This window comes from Exophiala mesophila (genome assembly GCF_000836275.1).
Source record: "Exophiala mesophila strain CBS 40295 unplaced genomic scaffold supercont1.6, whole genome shotgun sequence".
Lineage (NCBI taxonomy): Eukaryota > Fungi > Ascomycota > Eurotiomycetes > Chaetothyriales > Herpotrichiellaceae > Exophiala > Exophiala mesophila.
In genome coordinates, this window is record NW_015622509.1 from 2,509,582 (window position 1) to 2,523,529 (window position 13,948).

Sequence of the window (13,948 nt, forward strand, 5' to 3'; positions counted from 1 at the left end):
CGCCAAGGCGGAAGGCCTGCAGAAGCTGCTGCGCGTCTTCTGAAGGGGTACGAAAGGGTTGGCCCATGCCTGCATCGACACCTCCATCGCCCATGTACCCAACTTTTCAGTGTGCGGGTCCCCCATAAGCGACGATCTCACACGGAGTCGCAGGTTCCTGTGACCCCCCTCGGCCCCCGGAGGGCACTTGTGCCGCCTGTTATTTAGCGTTGGTTTGTGGCGTGCACAGTCAAAGTGGTTTTAGCGGGTAGGTGAGCTTCTACGGAGTAGGTGTGCGTCAATCGATCCATGGTGCTTATTAACTCCCTACTTTATTCTTGTAGGGATGAAGGTACAACACTAAGAACATATATCTCCAAATACCTGGCCACCAGTATTCTTGCCAGAGGAGTCTCTCTCTACGTCCTTCCGATCGACGAAGCACACAAACCCTCATCTTCAAGTCATAGACATTGTGTTACCCTCCCAAAACCCTCCATTTTCATCTCCTGCCGCTTTCCTAATTATTCGAATGAGCTGTCCCGGATCCAGTCTCTGAAAGATCCTGCTCGGCAGTCCATTACTCTACCTCTTGGTCTCGATATACCGACTCTGTCTCCGGTTTGATGTGATGCCCCCGTGGTTGCTGGCCAACATCCAGCACATCGAGACCCGTTGCGGGGATTCCAACCGTTGACAGGCCTTACTCCTCTCCCTTTGCTACCTACACAAGAACCTCCATATAATACAGCACTTCCAATCAACATCGCCGGCAATGCTGGCCGATGGCAACCATGAGTGGAATTTCACAGCCTTTGCCCGGCCTCCTTGACACTTTCCAATTCTCCATCCCCGACTTACCTGCCCTCGGCGATTTCCACATCGCCCCGCTGCGAGACCCGGTCCCCTCACGTTCTACGAAAGTCCCCTTGCCACTGGAGCCTTTACCTGGCCCTGCCCACAGCAAGACACGAAATCCGGAGGTCCCATTTGCAGAGAATTTCATTGAGAAAAGGAGAGGACCTCAGATCACCCCCAATGATGTCCTGCTCGCCCGAGAGGCCAAAAAACCACATCTTGCGATCAGCGAATTACTTGAAGCCAACAGCGGGAGAGATGTGACACCAACACAGTTGCCCTCGTTCATCAGCCTGTCGGTTGTGGAGAGATCTCCCATACAAGTCCCCTCCAGTCTCGAAAACATTGAGTATCACGCTCCAAAGCGACTTAAGCTTGACAACGAGATTGATCATGTCTCCAATGACCCTATTCGCCGACTGCCTCGCCCGCCTCAGAAGGACGGTAGACATCCCCCCCGACCTGCTCCGTTGTTACCTGCCATGGTTACAGGGCTTCATGAGCCTCCACCCTCGGCTGCGTTGTTGCCTTCCATTGACGTGCCACCCCGGCCATCCCTTGTTCGCGCTGCCACGAGTTCCAAAATACATGTCAAGGATATCTTGAGCACTTCAAACCCTGAAAAATCTCCGCCCCCGCCTGTATCCAATACCCTGGCTCCGGGATCAGAAAAGACACGATCTCATCTGTCCCCAGGCCCCGTTGGCCCGTCGTCTCGGGCAGGCAGCCCAATGTCTACCGAGAACTCGACACAACTCAGTATTTCAAGGGATGGCAAAACCAGAAGAGCTCGACGAAAGTGGTCTGAGCAAGAAACTCAAGACCTCTTAGCTGGTGTGCACAAGTACGGTGCTGGTCGGTGGAAACAGATCCTCGAAGACCCTGCCTTCAACTTCTGTGAACGAAGCTCGGTAGATCTGAAGGACCGGTACAGAGTTTGTGCAAACAACGATGCCTCAGTCAAACCTCTGCAAGCACCAAGCAGGACACCGTCGAATGAAGACCTGACCAGATTTGCTCAATCAAACTCATTTCGGATACACGGAGAACTAGGCGAGATACAAGCAACAACGCCGTCCGGTGCCAAAGGCCAACCCACGAAACAACGCCGCAAACGGTGTGCATGGACCGCTGTGGAAGACCAGAACCTTCTCGACGGAGTAGTCAAGCACGGGTTCCAATGGACCCTGATCCACGATGACCCAGAGCTCAACCTACACCATCGCCGCGCGACAGATCTACGTGATCGCATTAGAAACCGATTTCCCGATGGTTACAAGCACGCCGACGTAGCCCCGTTCAGATCAGAAGTGAAAAAGGCGGAAAAGACAGGCGCTGTCTCGAGACTGGCCCCTGCTATCAACGGTAGTGGCACTGGAGATGTCGACAGCCCAGCACAGAGTCCCATATTTTCCAAATCCACCATGGTACGACTCGAAACACCCACCACTCTACCTCTGCATGCCTCCAACGAGCAAAACCGCACTGTCTCCGCCACCGTTCACATGATGATTCACCGCACCAACAGTGACGGCAACCTAGTCGCCCACAAGTACGACCGGGACAAGGACATTGCCAGAGACAAGGAACAGAGCAAAGATCAGACTCAACCCATGGTCACTTTACCGAGCTTCAGTCTCGGTGTCGACGATGACATGGATTGGGATAACCGACTTCCTCCTATGCATGAATGGGACGATATCGGTATCTAGTGCTTGGCTTGCGAGCTCGCTAGCTGGCCAGTCTAGTCTTTTCAAGAGTGTCTCCGATCGATCTACCCTGCCATGAGGAAGAGATGGAACAGGACCGAACTCAGGAGGAAATGGGTTTCCACTTATTCAGCTGAAGGTGTTGCAAAGCGCATCAAGCTCGACCATATCAGGTTTCTGGTCTGATTGTTATCTCGTACAAGATTTTTGTGCTTTCTTTGTTAAGGAGTTGTGCAATATGCGCATAATGTGCTTTTTCTATTGATACCCCCATAGTAATTCTGCTAATGCTTCAAAAAACGAATGGAGCCTGCTGGCTGGCTCTGACTTATATCAATCCTTCCTCTTTTCTACAAAGTGTTTCCTGACACGCGGAATTGAACTGATGATCTCATATAGGATCACGAAGCCGGGGTGGAGTTACCATGAAATATAGAAGAATCTGAAATCGCTTGCTTGCTTGCATGTTTGTCGGAGAGGCTAAACTCATATTCTGAACCCTTCCACAGCGAAATCCCTTCCCTTCCCTTCCCTTCCTTTCCCTTGATTTTCTGCTTGCCACTCAATCTGTGCAAGTGCCCTTCGTTTGCATGCCACCCCAGGAGTCCTAACATATCTGCGGTTCACAAAGTCGGAGCAGGTCAGGTCAAACTCCATCCATCAGGTACGCCGCTCCAAACAAGTCAACCAATAAATGCCCCTGGTTCATGCAACACAACACTTGAAAGGATGATTGCGCCAAAAGTATGGTTTGACGGATGATACTACCTAGCACCTCGGGTGTCTCGTTTCTCGTGCCTCGTGGACGAAAGGGATCCTGATATCGTAGTCATGTATCATAAAAAGGGGTACAATTTGGTGAATGTGAATGAGCCGAAATCGTTGACGAGTGCCCACCCGCGGGGTTTTATAATCACCAGGCACTTCGGTCCCAGTTCGGGTCTGTACGAACACAACATTAGTAGTTGTAACCAGAAAATCACTGCATGGATTCAATCCTACCTTGTATGAATGCGCCCAAGACTTTACTTCCAGTTTGAAGTAGAGGATGCCCAACCACGATCTGTAGGAATCTTTGAAGACCTTCCCTTCTGTGTTCAATCACATCATCGGAGAACCGGTTTGTAAAGACCTTTCCTGGCAAAGGAGGGATGGTCACGCGGGCACTCTCGCGTTCCAAGATATCTCGGAAGTACTCAAAGTCCGAGTAGCGACGGCGGACCACGGAATGGCGCAGCTTGAATGCGGGAATGTTGGTCCGAGTGTGAATCTCGTATGAGGTATACATATTTCGGGGAGAAGAGCCATGTGTTTGAGGATTCTTGACCTAGATGGGACCTTGTCAGCCCTGCCGATAGTAATGGAGGAGTCCACTCCTCGGCTTGGTGTGAGTGGACCTATGCGATGTACCTCGATTTCTAGAAAGTTTTCTGGAGGACCATAGATTTCCTCAAAGGTCTGCTGACGGGATTCTGGTAGCGCCTGCATGATTGTGGGAGGTGGATGGGAGTTGAAGGCGGGGTGATTGGGGTTCGGGCTAGGTGGGAAGGGTTGCGACGAGGATAGTGTCGAGAACGATGTTAGCACAAGAATTGTTAGGTTGCAAGGTCTGTAGGAATTGGATCTAGAGAAGGATGAGTATTGAAGGCAAAGATGAATATCGCCGAACGAAGACGTGGAAATCGATTCTGTGCGCCAGCGTCTTGCTGGTGGTGAGGTTGTAATTCTGAACCTGCCTGCGACATCGCCGCCAATCCTTCCTCTTTGGGGGTGGGGAAGGAGGAGTTGCACTCGTACACAAATTATGGTCAGTGGCCTGTAGGCGCCTTGGGCACCAGGCTCTGACTGAGGGGCAGGCTCCAGCCGCACCCCGGCCTCCATGATAGCCTAAGGGGCCCAAGCCACTCCAACTTCATCCCCGAGTACTGATACTCTGCATATCGAAATAAAGTGAACCGATATGTTTCATGCCATCACGTGGTCAAAGTGAATACTGGAATACCTGATTTATCACCAAGTGCTAGTTTCGCGAGCTGGACTAGGAGAAGAGCTTGCCCATCATTCACAAATCCCATATTAATTTATTTGGGGTCGTGGTCTCGAGTCTCGTACGGTACCTGCCGCATTGATGGCGGAGTGAGGTACGATGGAACGGCAGGTACCCCCCACTGACTCTAATAAAGTACTTCCTTCCTTGGCAGTCTGCCACTCTGGAAAAAAGTTGATGCCAAGATTTATCCTCAACCTCGATTCTTTTGATGCTCACGCCTCTCAACCCTGACATACAGCCCATTCGTTGTTCTAACGCCGATCATGGCCATGGCATCCAAAAAGAGAAAGAGAGAGGTCGACGTTGAACTCGTCAAAGTCTATGAGGAGCTCGCGGACCAAGACGAGACAGTCCGCCTAAATGCAGCCCGGACTCTGCTCTCCCAAATTTTCAAGGCTGGTGTTACCAGTGAGGAGCAGACCACCAATATACTCAAACGTCTTTTCAGAGGACTTTGTAGTGGTCGAAAGGCAGCTCGCCTTGGATTCTCTGTCGCCTTGACAGAATTACTCTCCCAGCTCTCTGTCACTGAATCGTCTGCTGTAGACTCGACCATTTCATCTGCGACCATTATTCAGATCCTAGAAGGAGAAACCACCCCAGAGACTGGTACGTCAGGTCAAGACGGCAGAGATCATTATTTTGGGAGAATATTTGGCGCCGACGCAATTCTGAAGTCCGGCATTTTCTTTGTACGATCGGATCAGGTTCAATGGAAGCAACTTCTGGATCTCATCGCTGCTCTCGCCATCAAGAAGCCGTGGCTCCGACAAGAGTGCGGATGGATTCTCTTTTCATGCATATCTGCGAACACCACCGTAACCGTTCCTCAAGCTTTTGCGATTGACACGCTTGAGGCTTTGTTGTCTCATAAACTTATCCGGACCCCGGAAGGTGTCGCTGTCTGGATCGCTACCACCAAAAGATTCCCTGATGCAAAATTGCCAAAATCTGCTTGGAAGCACGAAGACCCTCTTGCTTCAAAGGAGATAAATACCTTGTCCACCATCCTGAAAGATGCACGAGCTAGTCAGCCAGATCAAGACTTTGAGGCGCAGGGCTCTGCTACCTGGTCAGCAAATTTGCATTTTGCTTGGGATGTCGTGTTGAGTGAGCTCTACGCCACTGTGGTAGAACCTCAAGTCTCTGCGAGAGATAGAGTCTCATTCGAGAAATTCTGGGCTGTTGCAGTTGAGGAAAGCCTATTCTCCAATGCAAGCAGTACGGAGCGGAAATCCTGGGGATTGAACCTCTGGCGTCGCGTGATGGAGACTGCGCCTCGAAATCTTCTTCGTCACACCTTTACCCAGGCTGCTTTGCGCTGTTTCGTCAACTCCCTCAAAGCCCCCGAAAGACTCCTTCAGAGATGTGCATCAAGACTGGCCCAGACCTTTCCCCGTCGCATTTTGATGGAAAACAACGAAGAAGAGAAAGAAGACAGCAATGATTTCATCAGCACCTGTGTCAGATCGTTCCTCGAAAGTGTGTCTTACGGCGACTTTGACCTGATCACCAAAACCAAGACTATGCAGAACATCCTCGAAACAAAAAGTGATCAGGTAACTATTGCTATCGCCCAAGCTCTTGAACATCTATTAAAGTCCTCCGTGGTTGATGAGACGGAAGAACTTCGTATAACTCGTCAAAAGTGTATTGTGGGTTTGCAAGGCAAAGTCCTTGCTGTTGCATTACGATCTGTTGAGCAGAGCCCGGTTGAATCTGTGGCTCTTCCTGTCGCCGCCAGTATCATTACGTCCTGGCTTCAAAAGGCCTATATCTCTCCCGAATCCTTGGCCAAACAAGATACCCCCATCACAGCCCAAGTTCATGAACTGATTGTGGCTCGTATTGGCGCTGGTTTTGAACAAGCACTTAGACTCGGAGAACCAGGTGTCCGGTTATTCGCTGAATCTCTGCTCTCCATCCATGCCATGGAGCAGAGTGGAGTACGGATGAAGGTCCAATTTGAAGATGAAGTGGCCGTGGACATCGACACAGCATGGACAAGATTACAAGAGTCCTACCGCCTGGCACAGATTCCGACCCCACAAAAGAATTCTGAAAAAGTTCCCTACAGCATGCACGACGGGCTCCTTCTGCTCTACTGTCTGATCCTGTTCCAGGTCTACAATGGAGAGACAGAGGCAGTAGAAATTACACGAGAACTAATCGCAGTCCATGACCAATGGATTGCCAGCCATAAAAAGTCTGGGAAGTCCAAAAAGTCTCAAAAAGCAGCAGCAGCACCGATGGAAGGGGATGATGTCGCCATCATTGAGATACTTCTAGGATTTGCGTCTCGCCCTTCCAAGTTCCTCAAACGGGTCACGCAGCAGATCTTCGAGTCCTTAGCACCGCAGATATCCAAAGATGGCCTCGAATCTCTATGTAACATTCTACAAGCCAAAGAGAATGCCCAAGGTCAGAGTGAGATGTTCCAGTCCGCGGATGTGGATATGGCAGACAATTCCGATGAGGAAGATCTAGACTCTGATGTTGAGATCATCTCAGCTTCGTCAAGCGCAGAGGAGGATGCATCCACGCGTGATTCGGAGTCTGAATCCGAATCGGATGGCGACTCAAGCACAAGCTCGACAGCTGAGGAGCAAGATTCGGAAAGCGATGCTGAGTTAGCCGCTTTCGACGCAGCACTTGCGTCCGCTTTAGGCACCCGTCCTTTGGACCAAAACGACGCTGCAGGGTCATCTAGCGACTCTGACTCCGATGCCGATATGGGCGATGATGAGATGATGGAGCTGGACGAAAAGCTGGCCGAAGTGTTCCGGGCTCGTAATTCCGTCAATCCCAAGAATAAGAAAAAGGAAGCCAAAGACGCCAAAGAGAATATTGTCAATTTCAAGAATCGTGTTCTCGACCTGATCGACACCTACCTGAAACAGCAATACCAAAACCCTCTAGCGATCGAGCTCATAACGCCGCTACTGAAGCTGATACGTACCACGAAAACCAAGCAAATTGCCGACCACGCCAACAATGTACTACGAAATTTCCTCACCAAATGCAAAGGGCCTGTTGGACCTAATCTAACCTCCAGTGCCGAGATTGAACGAGGCATCTCCGTCCTGAAATTGATTCATGAAGAGACCTGCCTCCAGGCTTCCAACCAACACGCAGCTGCAGCCAGTTCAAGTAGCATTCTGGTAACCAAGGCTGTGGCCAAAGGAAATCCTCCGAGTTTGACGACTATTGTCCAACTTTATGCCTCAACACGTCTGAGGCAATTAACAGACAAGAAATGTTACGTCACTCCCATCTTTTTCACAGACTGGAACAATTGGTGTCAGAGCACGGAGAAAAGATTTGCCAAATAAGGGAGAAAGGTTGAAAAAGACCCGATGAAGCCAGAGACAAAGCAGAGGCAGAGACTGCCCAGGGGGTTCTTTGGATCATAGAGTCTCACTTGAAGAAGGTCTCGGCTCTAGTGTGACATGCAGGATATTACCAGGCAGATATGAGCAACCCTACCGTGAGCCTAAGGAATCCTATCTTAATTGCGTAGCATTCGCAGTAGTGAGCAAACTAGGCCACCCATGTAACACTCGAACAGTGTCTAGCATGGACAAAGCATGTGCAATGATGGACGAGAATCAAAAGTCCGACAAAGGGAGCGTTGGACTTTGATGTATGGAATGGTATAGGGTCATTGGGAAAGAACTACTTAGGAGCTGCCTGCCATGTGTGTGGGAGGGAAGGAGCGAAGGCGATATGTTGGAAGGCAGGCGCTGATTGGGGCCGCGGGGCTTGTTGCCTTGCATGCTCACAATACGCAGCTGCCTCCTTTATGACTTGCAGATTCCTTCCCAGGGTAAGAGCCGGGATCTGCGTAGTCGAACTCTTGTTCGATCATTCTCCACCTCAATCATTTCCTTTCTCTACACGCTCTGTGCTACAACACCCAACGCTTCAACATTACGTACCGTCAAATCCTCCTCAATCATGCATATGCGTTGGAAACACTGATTGGTGGGTGACTCAATGCAGAGTTGGGGGCTGAGTTCGAGCCTACTGATAAACCAGGACTTTTGCTCTGAAAGCCTCAACCAATCGCTTCTGCCTCTGTCGTCGGCATATCACTAGTCTGCATCCCAAGCAGATGTTGACGGCAGAGGCAGACGATCAATTTTGAATCATGACTTGACCGTGGCCTTTTCAAACAAGCTTCACGATCTCATAGTTGGCATGGCCTTGCTCGTATCTGCAAGCAAAGCCTTCACCGGTAGCACCGAAGTCACTCACTGACTCACCTACTGGACCTGACCAGTCGTCATCGTTCCTGCTTGTTTCTGCGATTTCTGCGATTTCTGCAGCTTCCATTCCCCGTGGCCGTGTTTGTGGGTTGCGCCTTCCGCCAGTACATGTCTGCCTAAGGAAGGTAATCAATCCCTTTCCTTGGCGCCCACCTCCAGTCCAACGTCCAATCCAAGACAGAATTTGATGATTCACTCCATGTCCCTTTTGCCAGAGACCAGAGTCCTAGAGACGGTTGTGGCAGCCTAATCATGTCCATCCGCTCGGTCGGGTCATGATTCGTCATGGATGCTGTGCTGGCCCAGATCTATACTTCTGGTGGAGACATGGCTATATCCTCCCTCTGATCCTCCTCTCATGTCTATCTGCTTCATGGTCACAAACTACAAGGTCAGTCTCCCAATTCTCTCATCATGGTACGGGCGGAGGATGCTGTGGCCTACGTCCACCAGGGATTCTGGATCAACTGGACAAAGGGACGTCCAATGGGAGCCACTCTGACCCTCGAACCTCAGAATGCCGCTATCTTGATTGCCATCGTTGCTGTCTACGTCCAACTGGTCGGCTCCCAGCTCTGGAAACTTGTCGTCTTCCTCATCCACCAGCTTCGAGCCACTCAAGCCGAAAAGGATGGCTTCTATCATCAGCAGCAGGTTATTCTGCGCAACACCGGCACCGAGATGGGCGCCGTTTGGCAACTGATCCGTGTCGGCTTTGCCTGGCGCCATCACGTCCAACTCAAGGCCACCAGGAGGTCCCTTCCCCTAATATTGATTGCCTCCTTGCATTTTGCTGCTTTCAATGTTGCCAGTATCTTCTCGTCAAGACTCCTCGATGCTGGAGACGAGGCTCTCTCTATCAGTCCATTTTGCGGGGTCTTCAATGACGATTACATGGCTTCCATGGGCACAAGCTCCGTCATTTCCATGCCCAATAGTCTGGTCGTCGAATACTCGGCCTACATCCAGTCTCGCTATCAACAAAGTCAGCAGTATGTGGAGTTCTGTTCAACTCCTTCTTCAGTCTGTCGACACCTTCCACGTCAGACCATTCCCTGGAATGTGACAATCAATGACTCATGTCCATTTGCACAAGCTGCATGCCTGCCCGGTCTCAACCAGTCTATCGTCTTAGATACTGGCCTCTTGTCGTCCCATCGTCATTTCGGTATCAACTCTCCCGCTGCTGATCGAGTTCAATATCGCAAAGTCACCACCTGTACCATACTAAATGACGCAGAATATATCACCGACTGGCACAACATCTCTGCGACAAATTCTACCCCCGCCAAACAAGTCGTCGATGCCTACTATGGACCCAACCCCATTGCCGACCGCAATGCCACCTTCTCCTATTCAGAATGGACCCACCTTTACTCCTTTGACCAGTACAGCATCACGAATCCGTATCAGATGAGTGTTCAGTATACGGGCGGAGGTACCACGCCCGAGGTCTATTCCGACTTCGTACCCATCCCAGAGCTAGCTCGCTCTGACGCCGATGTAATGTTGGCATTCTTGTCATTCTCCAAGGTCTACGAAGCTGCCGTTGATGATCCTTGGTTCCGGGCCACCGTTGCCACAACATATCCCGTTCCAGAGTCAATGAACCCAGTTGAAGGCACCGTCTATAAAAGAGACAAACCAGTCACAACCCTGGCATGTGCTGAACAACATCAACTCTGTGTTGACAAGGACTCTGACAATGATGTCCCAACTTCTGATAAATGTACACCGCTCGGCGGGTGGTTCGACACAGCCGCCGGGCCCAACAGCATCGACGTGTTTGATCTGACGCCACAGCAAGGTGCTGTTGCCCAGCGTCTTTTCCAATCTGCAGTCGATTCTTCATTCTATAGCGTCCTTCTGGGACTTGCCCAACGTGATACCCCATTGCTTGCGAGAAGATCAATCCAAGGGCTGACGGGGATGGGGTTACCCATCGACCAATGGCAAAACGAGGTACGATACTGGAGCAACATATCAATGGCTAATCTGCAACGGTCGGTGGTTGATTTTAGCACCGGTCGCTTTGCTGCTGATACCTCATACATCAACACCACCTTGTCTCCAGCACAAAGTTGGCTTTGTCAGAACCAGATCATTCGTGGAACGAGTTATCGGTCCTTTGACATGTTTGCGTTAATCTTCATCCTTGTATTGGGATTGATCATTATCATTGTCGGCTCAACCATTGAGGATTGTCTCGCTCTACGAAGGAAGCGACAGATGCGACAAGGCAAGACGACCTCGAGCTACCGACAGGAAATGTGGGTTCGAAACGAGATGCTGGATATGCTGCGAATGCTCTTCGAGCGTCAGGGCTACTCCACCTGGGGTCGGAGTTCCAACGGGGTTCCAATTTCAGGTCCGGGGCAAATGATGAAGATTGCAGATCTCGAGACTACCGACAACCTTGAACTTTATGCCACGCAGGACTCAAAGAAACCTAGGTCTCATCGATGGCGTATCGCACCAAGCGGAAACAGTAGTGCTGGGACATTACTGAAGGATCACGATATCCACCAAGGGGTTGAGTCTTTTGAATTTGATCATGCTCAAGGAGAATTTTTGCGCGATTTGAAACTGTCAAAGACGAAAAGGCAGTTTACTGTTGATGAAAGATATTCAAGTGATTTCACTGCTCTCCCGGTACACGATGACGGGCAAGGCGGCATTGGACATGTTATGGCAGAAAGGAGGACAAGTTGGGGCCTGTGGGGAGAACGACCACGTCGTGTCCCCCAAGCACCGTCCGACTGGATCGGTCGTGCATATTAGATGGTGACTGGTGCGTTGGCGTTTTGATCATCTTGTGGGCGCCGTTGAGATTTTGATGATAGAAGCATCCATGGTTTTGAGCGCTGGTCATTTCTGCAGGATCAGGATTGACATCTGATGTAACATCTTGTAATACAATTTGGATAACATTTGGATAGGATTCGCGAGACGCTTTATTGACGAGATCAATTTGTATGCAACAAGCTCGAACCAGTCGAGAAGCCAATTTGTCGCTACTTGAATAAGGAACACACGCTGTCTGGGATGTATGATGGATCCCACACTCTACTTCTCGGCCTGTGTCTCTGTCTCCAGCGCTTCGGCCTTGTCCAAAGCCTCGAGTTGAGCTTGAATAAGCTCACTCTGCAAGCTGATGGACTGCGAAGCAACACTCAGAGCCTGACTCTGAATGATCAAAGCTTCACGTTTGGTGAACTTGTCCTGTTTGCAGTCGCCATAGGATTCTAGCTTTTGTGTCAGCAAACGTTAACACTGGCAGTCTTTCTGCAGATTCAGACGTACCTAAACCTCCGGTGGCATCGTCGACGGCGGTTGACGCTTCTGTAGCGAGAACATCGGCTGCCGCCACTCCTAGCGCTATAAGCGGGTCAGCGTAAAGCTAGCACATGGTCAAACCAAAAGCAGTCTTACCTTTTGTATTGAGGACTTGAAAACCTCGTAGTTCAGGAATGATTCGAGTCGCTGCAAAGCAGTTGTGTAAGTAATCTCGTCTATCGAGAATGACAGACCATCGGCTCGAATGTCTGTGGGATCCACTTACTGAGCACCTGGAAACTACCATCTTTCCTGGTCAGATAAGCCGTGACTGGTGGAAGATTGGGTCCTGGCCAAGGTTAGGTCAGTAAGTTTATGGGAGAAGATTCTAAAGTCAGGCACTGGCATACGTGGTGGACCCGGCGGCTTTGGGGGATAGATCACAATAGTGACCTTGTCACCTTCTTTGACTTGAAGCGACATGACTGAGATTCAGATAGATGTAAACGCTTATCGAACCGTCCCTTGAATGTGGGTATAATGCTTCCTAACAAGACGATCGAGGATCTCAAGGAAATTTTATAGGTGTTTCATAAACGATGGGAAAAAAACAAGGCAGCGAACAACCCCCAGACCACTCACTCACTTACTCGCTAGGCAAAAACTCAGCCTTACAAGGCACAATCAAACGAGACGACATCTTTGGATGGACAAAATCAAGAATCAATTACATTGCATGTCCCTTTTGCAACAGCCACAACGCTAACGCAATCCCAACTGACCGGTCTCATTCCAGGCGACGCCACGGTCGGGGTCAGGGTTTGAAGCCACAGTCAGGGTGTTTACTGGAAGCATAGTAAGGACAATCACTGGCTAGATCGTCCAGGGCAGGCTGCAACGACATGTTCTGGCGGCGGCGGTGGTAAACCACTAGGACGATGGCGCGGGCGGGTGATGGTGCAGATATACGAACCTCGATGCCAGGTTATTGGAACATGATGCGCCAGCTGGAATTGAATGTAGCTCCGCTATTGGTTCACTCTTGGACGCGTCTCGTATTGCTGCTAAGTCTCGAAGTCCCTGCCTACAGGCTACAGAGACTACAAGTTCTAGGGAGCTTGAATCGAGAGAATCATGGTGAAGATTGGTTCGAGACGAGGTACGATGGTTGGGGCAGTGTTCTGGGCAAAACTTAGTGGGATGTGTCCATCATTGGCAATGACTAGGTACCTACATACGGAGTAGGTACCAATAGGTGGTGATGAAGGGTAATACGAAGTCCGAACATCGGATAGAGACACAGAAGATAGGGATAAGTTGAGGACTCTCGTGGGGGCCAAGGGGGGCCGAGGGGCCAAAGTTGAAGATGGCTCTGGGTGGAAGTGAAATGCATCTTGTGATTCAATGTTCGGCTTTAGGATCTACGGCCAAGTATAAGAAATCCACACGCTTGAGTTTCTTCCAGGTCGCAGGCTGCCACTGATGCCCACGATGAACCACCCAACAACCAACAGCCAACAGCCAACAGCCAACAGCCAACAGCCAACAGCCAACAGCCAACAGCCAACAGCCAACAGCCAACAGCCAACAGCCAACAGCCAACAGCCAACAGCCAACAGCCAACAGCCAACAGCCAACAGCCAACAGCCAACAGCCAACGACTTTCAAGCACCCGCCCTTCTTCCATCATTTTGATTGCTTTCCCCTTGCAGTGCTCAGATGTCCTTGTAGGACAACCCGCCAACCTGGGTCGAGTCTGAAATGGCTGCCTGCAATGTGAGAAACCACATGGACCCGACAAATCTGGT

General features: G+C 50.4%; 4 protein-coding genes across 4 annotated transcripts; 2 read left to right on the top strand and 2 right to left on the bottom strand.

Moving 5' to 3' along the window:
* Nucleotides 1–331: 331 nt before the first annotated feature.
* On the top strand, nt 332–2,889 carry PV10_08760 (uncharacterized protein). Its single transcript, XM_016373832.1, has one exon. It carries the CDS (start codon nt 765–767, stop codon nt 2,547–2,549), a length of 1,785 nt encoding a protein of 594 aa, XP_016220743.1. The 5' UTR covers nt 332–764; the 3' UTR covers nt 2,550–2,889.
* Nucleotides 2,890–2,977: 88 nt separating this feature from the next.
* PV10_08761 (sorting nexin-3) lies at nt 2,978–4,250 on the bottom strand. The gene is made up of 3 exons (XM_016373833.1): nt 3,957–4,250; nt 3,549–3,873; nt 2,978–3,488 (listed from the first exon to the last, which is right to left on the bottom strand). The coding sequence occupies exons 1-3, from the start codon at nt 4,032–4,034 to the stop codon at nt 3,460–3,462; spliced, it is 432 nt and encodes a 143-aa protein (XP_016220744.1). The 5' UTR covers nt 4,035–4,250; the 3' UTR covers nt 2,978–3,459.
* A 5,028-nt stretch (nt 4,251–9,278) lies between these two features.
* Nucleotides 9,279–11,645, top strand: PV10_08762 (uncharacterized protein; the record flags this gene model as incomplete). Its single annotated transcript, XM_016373834.1, has 1 exon — nt 9,279–11,645. One exon carries the CDS (start codon nt 9,279–9,281, stop codon nt 11,643–11,645), a length of 2,367 nt encoding a protein of 788 aa, XP_016220745.1.
* Nucleotides 11,646–11,758: 113 nt separating this feature from the next.
* On the bottom strand, nt 11,759–12,676 carry PV10_08763 (uncharacterized protein). The gene is made up of 5 exons (XM_016373835.1): nt 12,551–12,676; nt 12,427–12,489; nt 12,297–12,347; nt 12,168–12,242; nt 11,759–12,109 (listed from the first exon to the last, which is right to left on the bottom strand). The coding sequence occupies exons 1-5, from the start codon at nt 12,621–12,623 to the stop codon at nt 11,931–11,933; spliced, it is 441 nt and encodes a 146-aa protein (XP_016220746.1). The 5' UTR covers nt 12,624–12,676; the 3' UTR covers nt 11,759–11,930.
* Between the last annotated feature and the right edge of the window lie 1,272 nt (nt 12,677–13,948).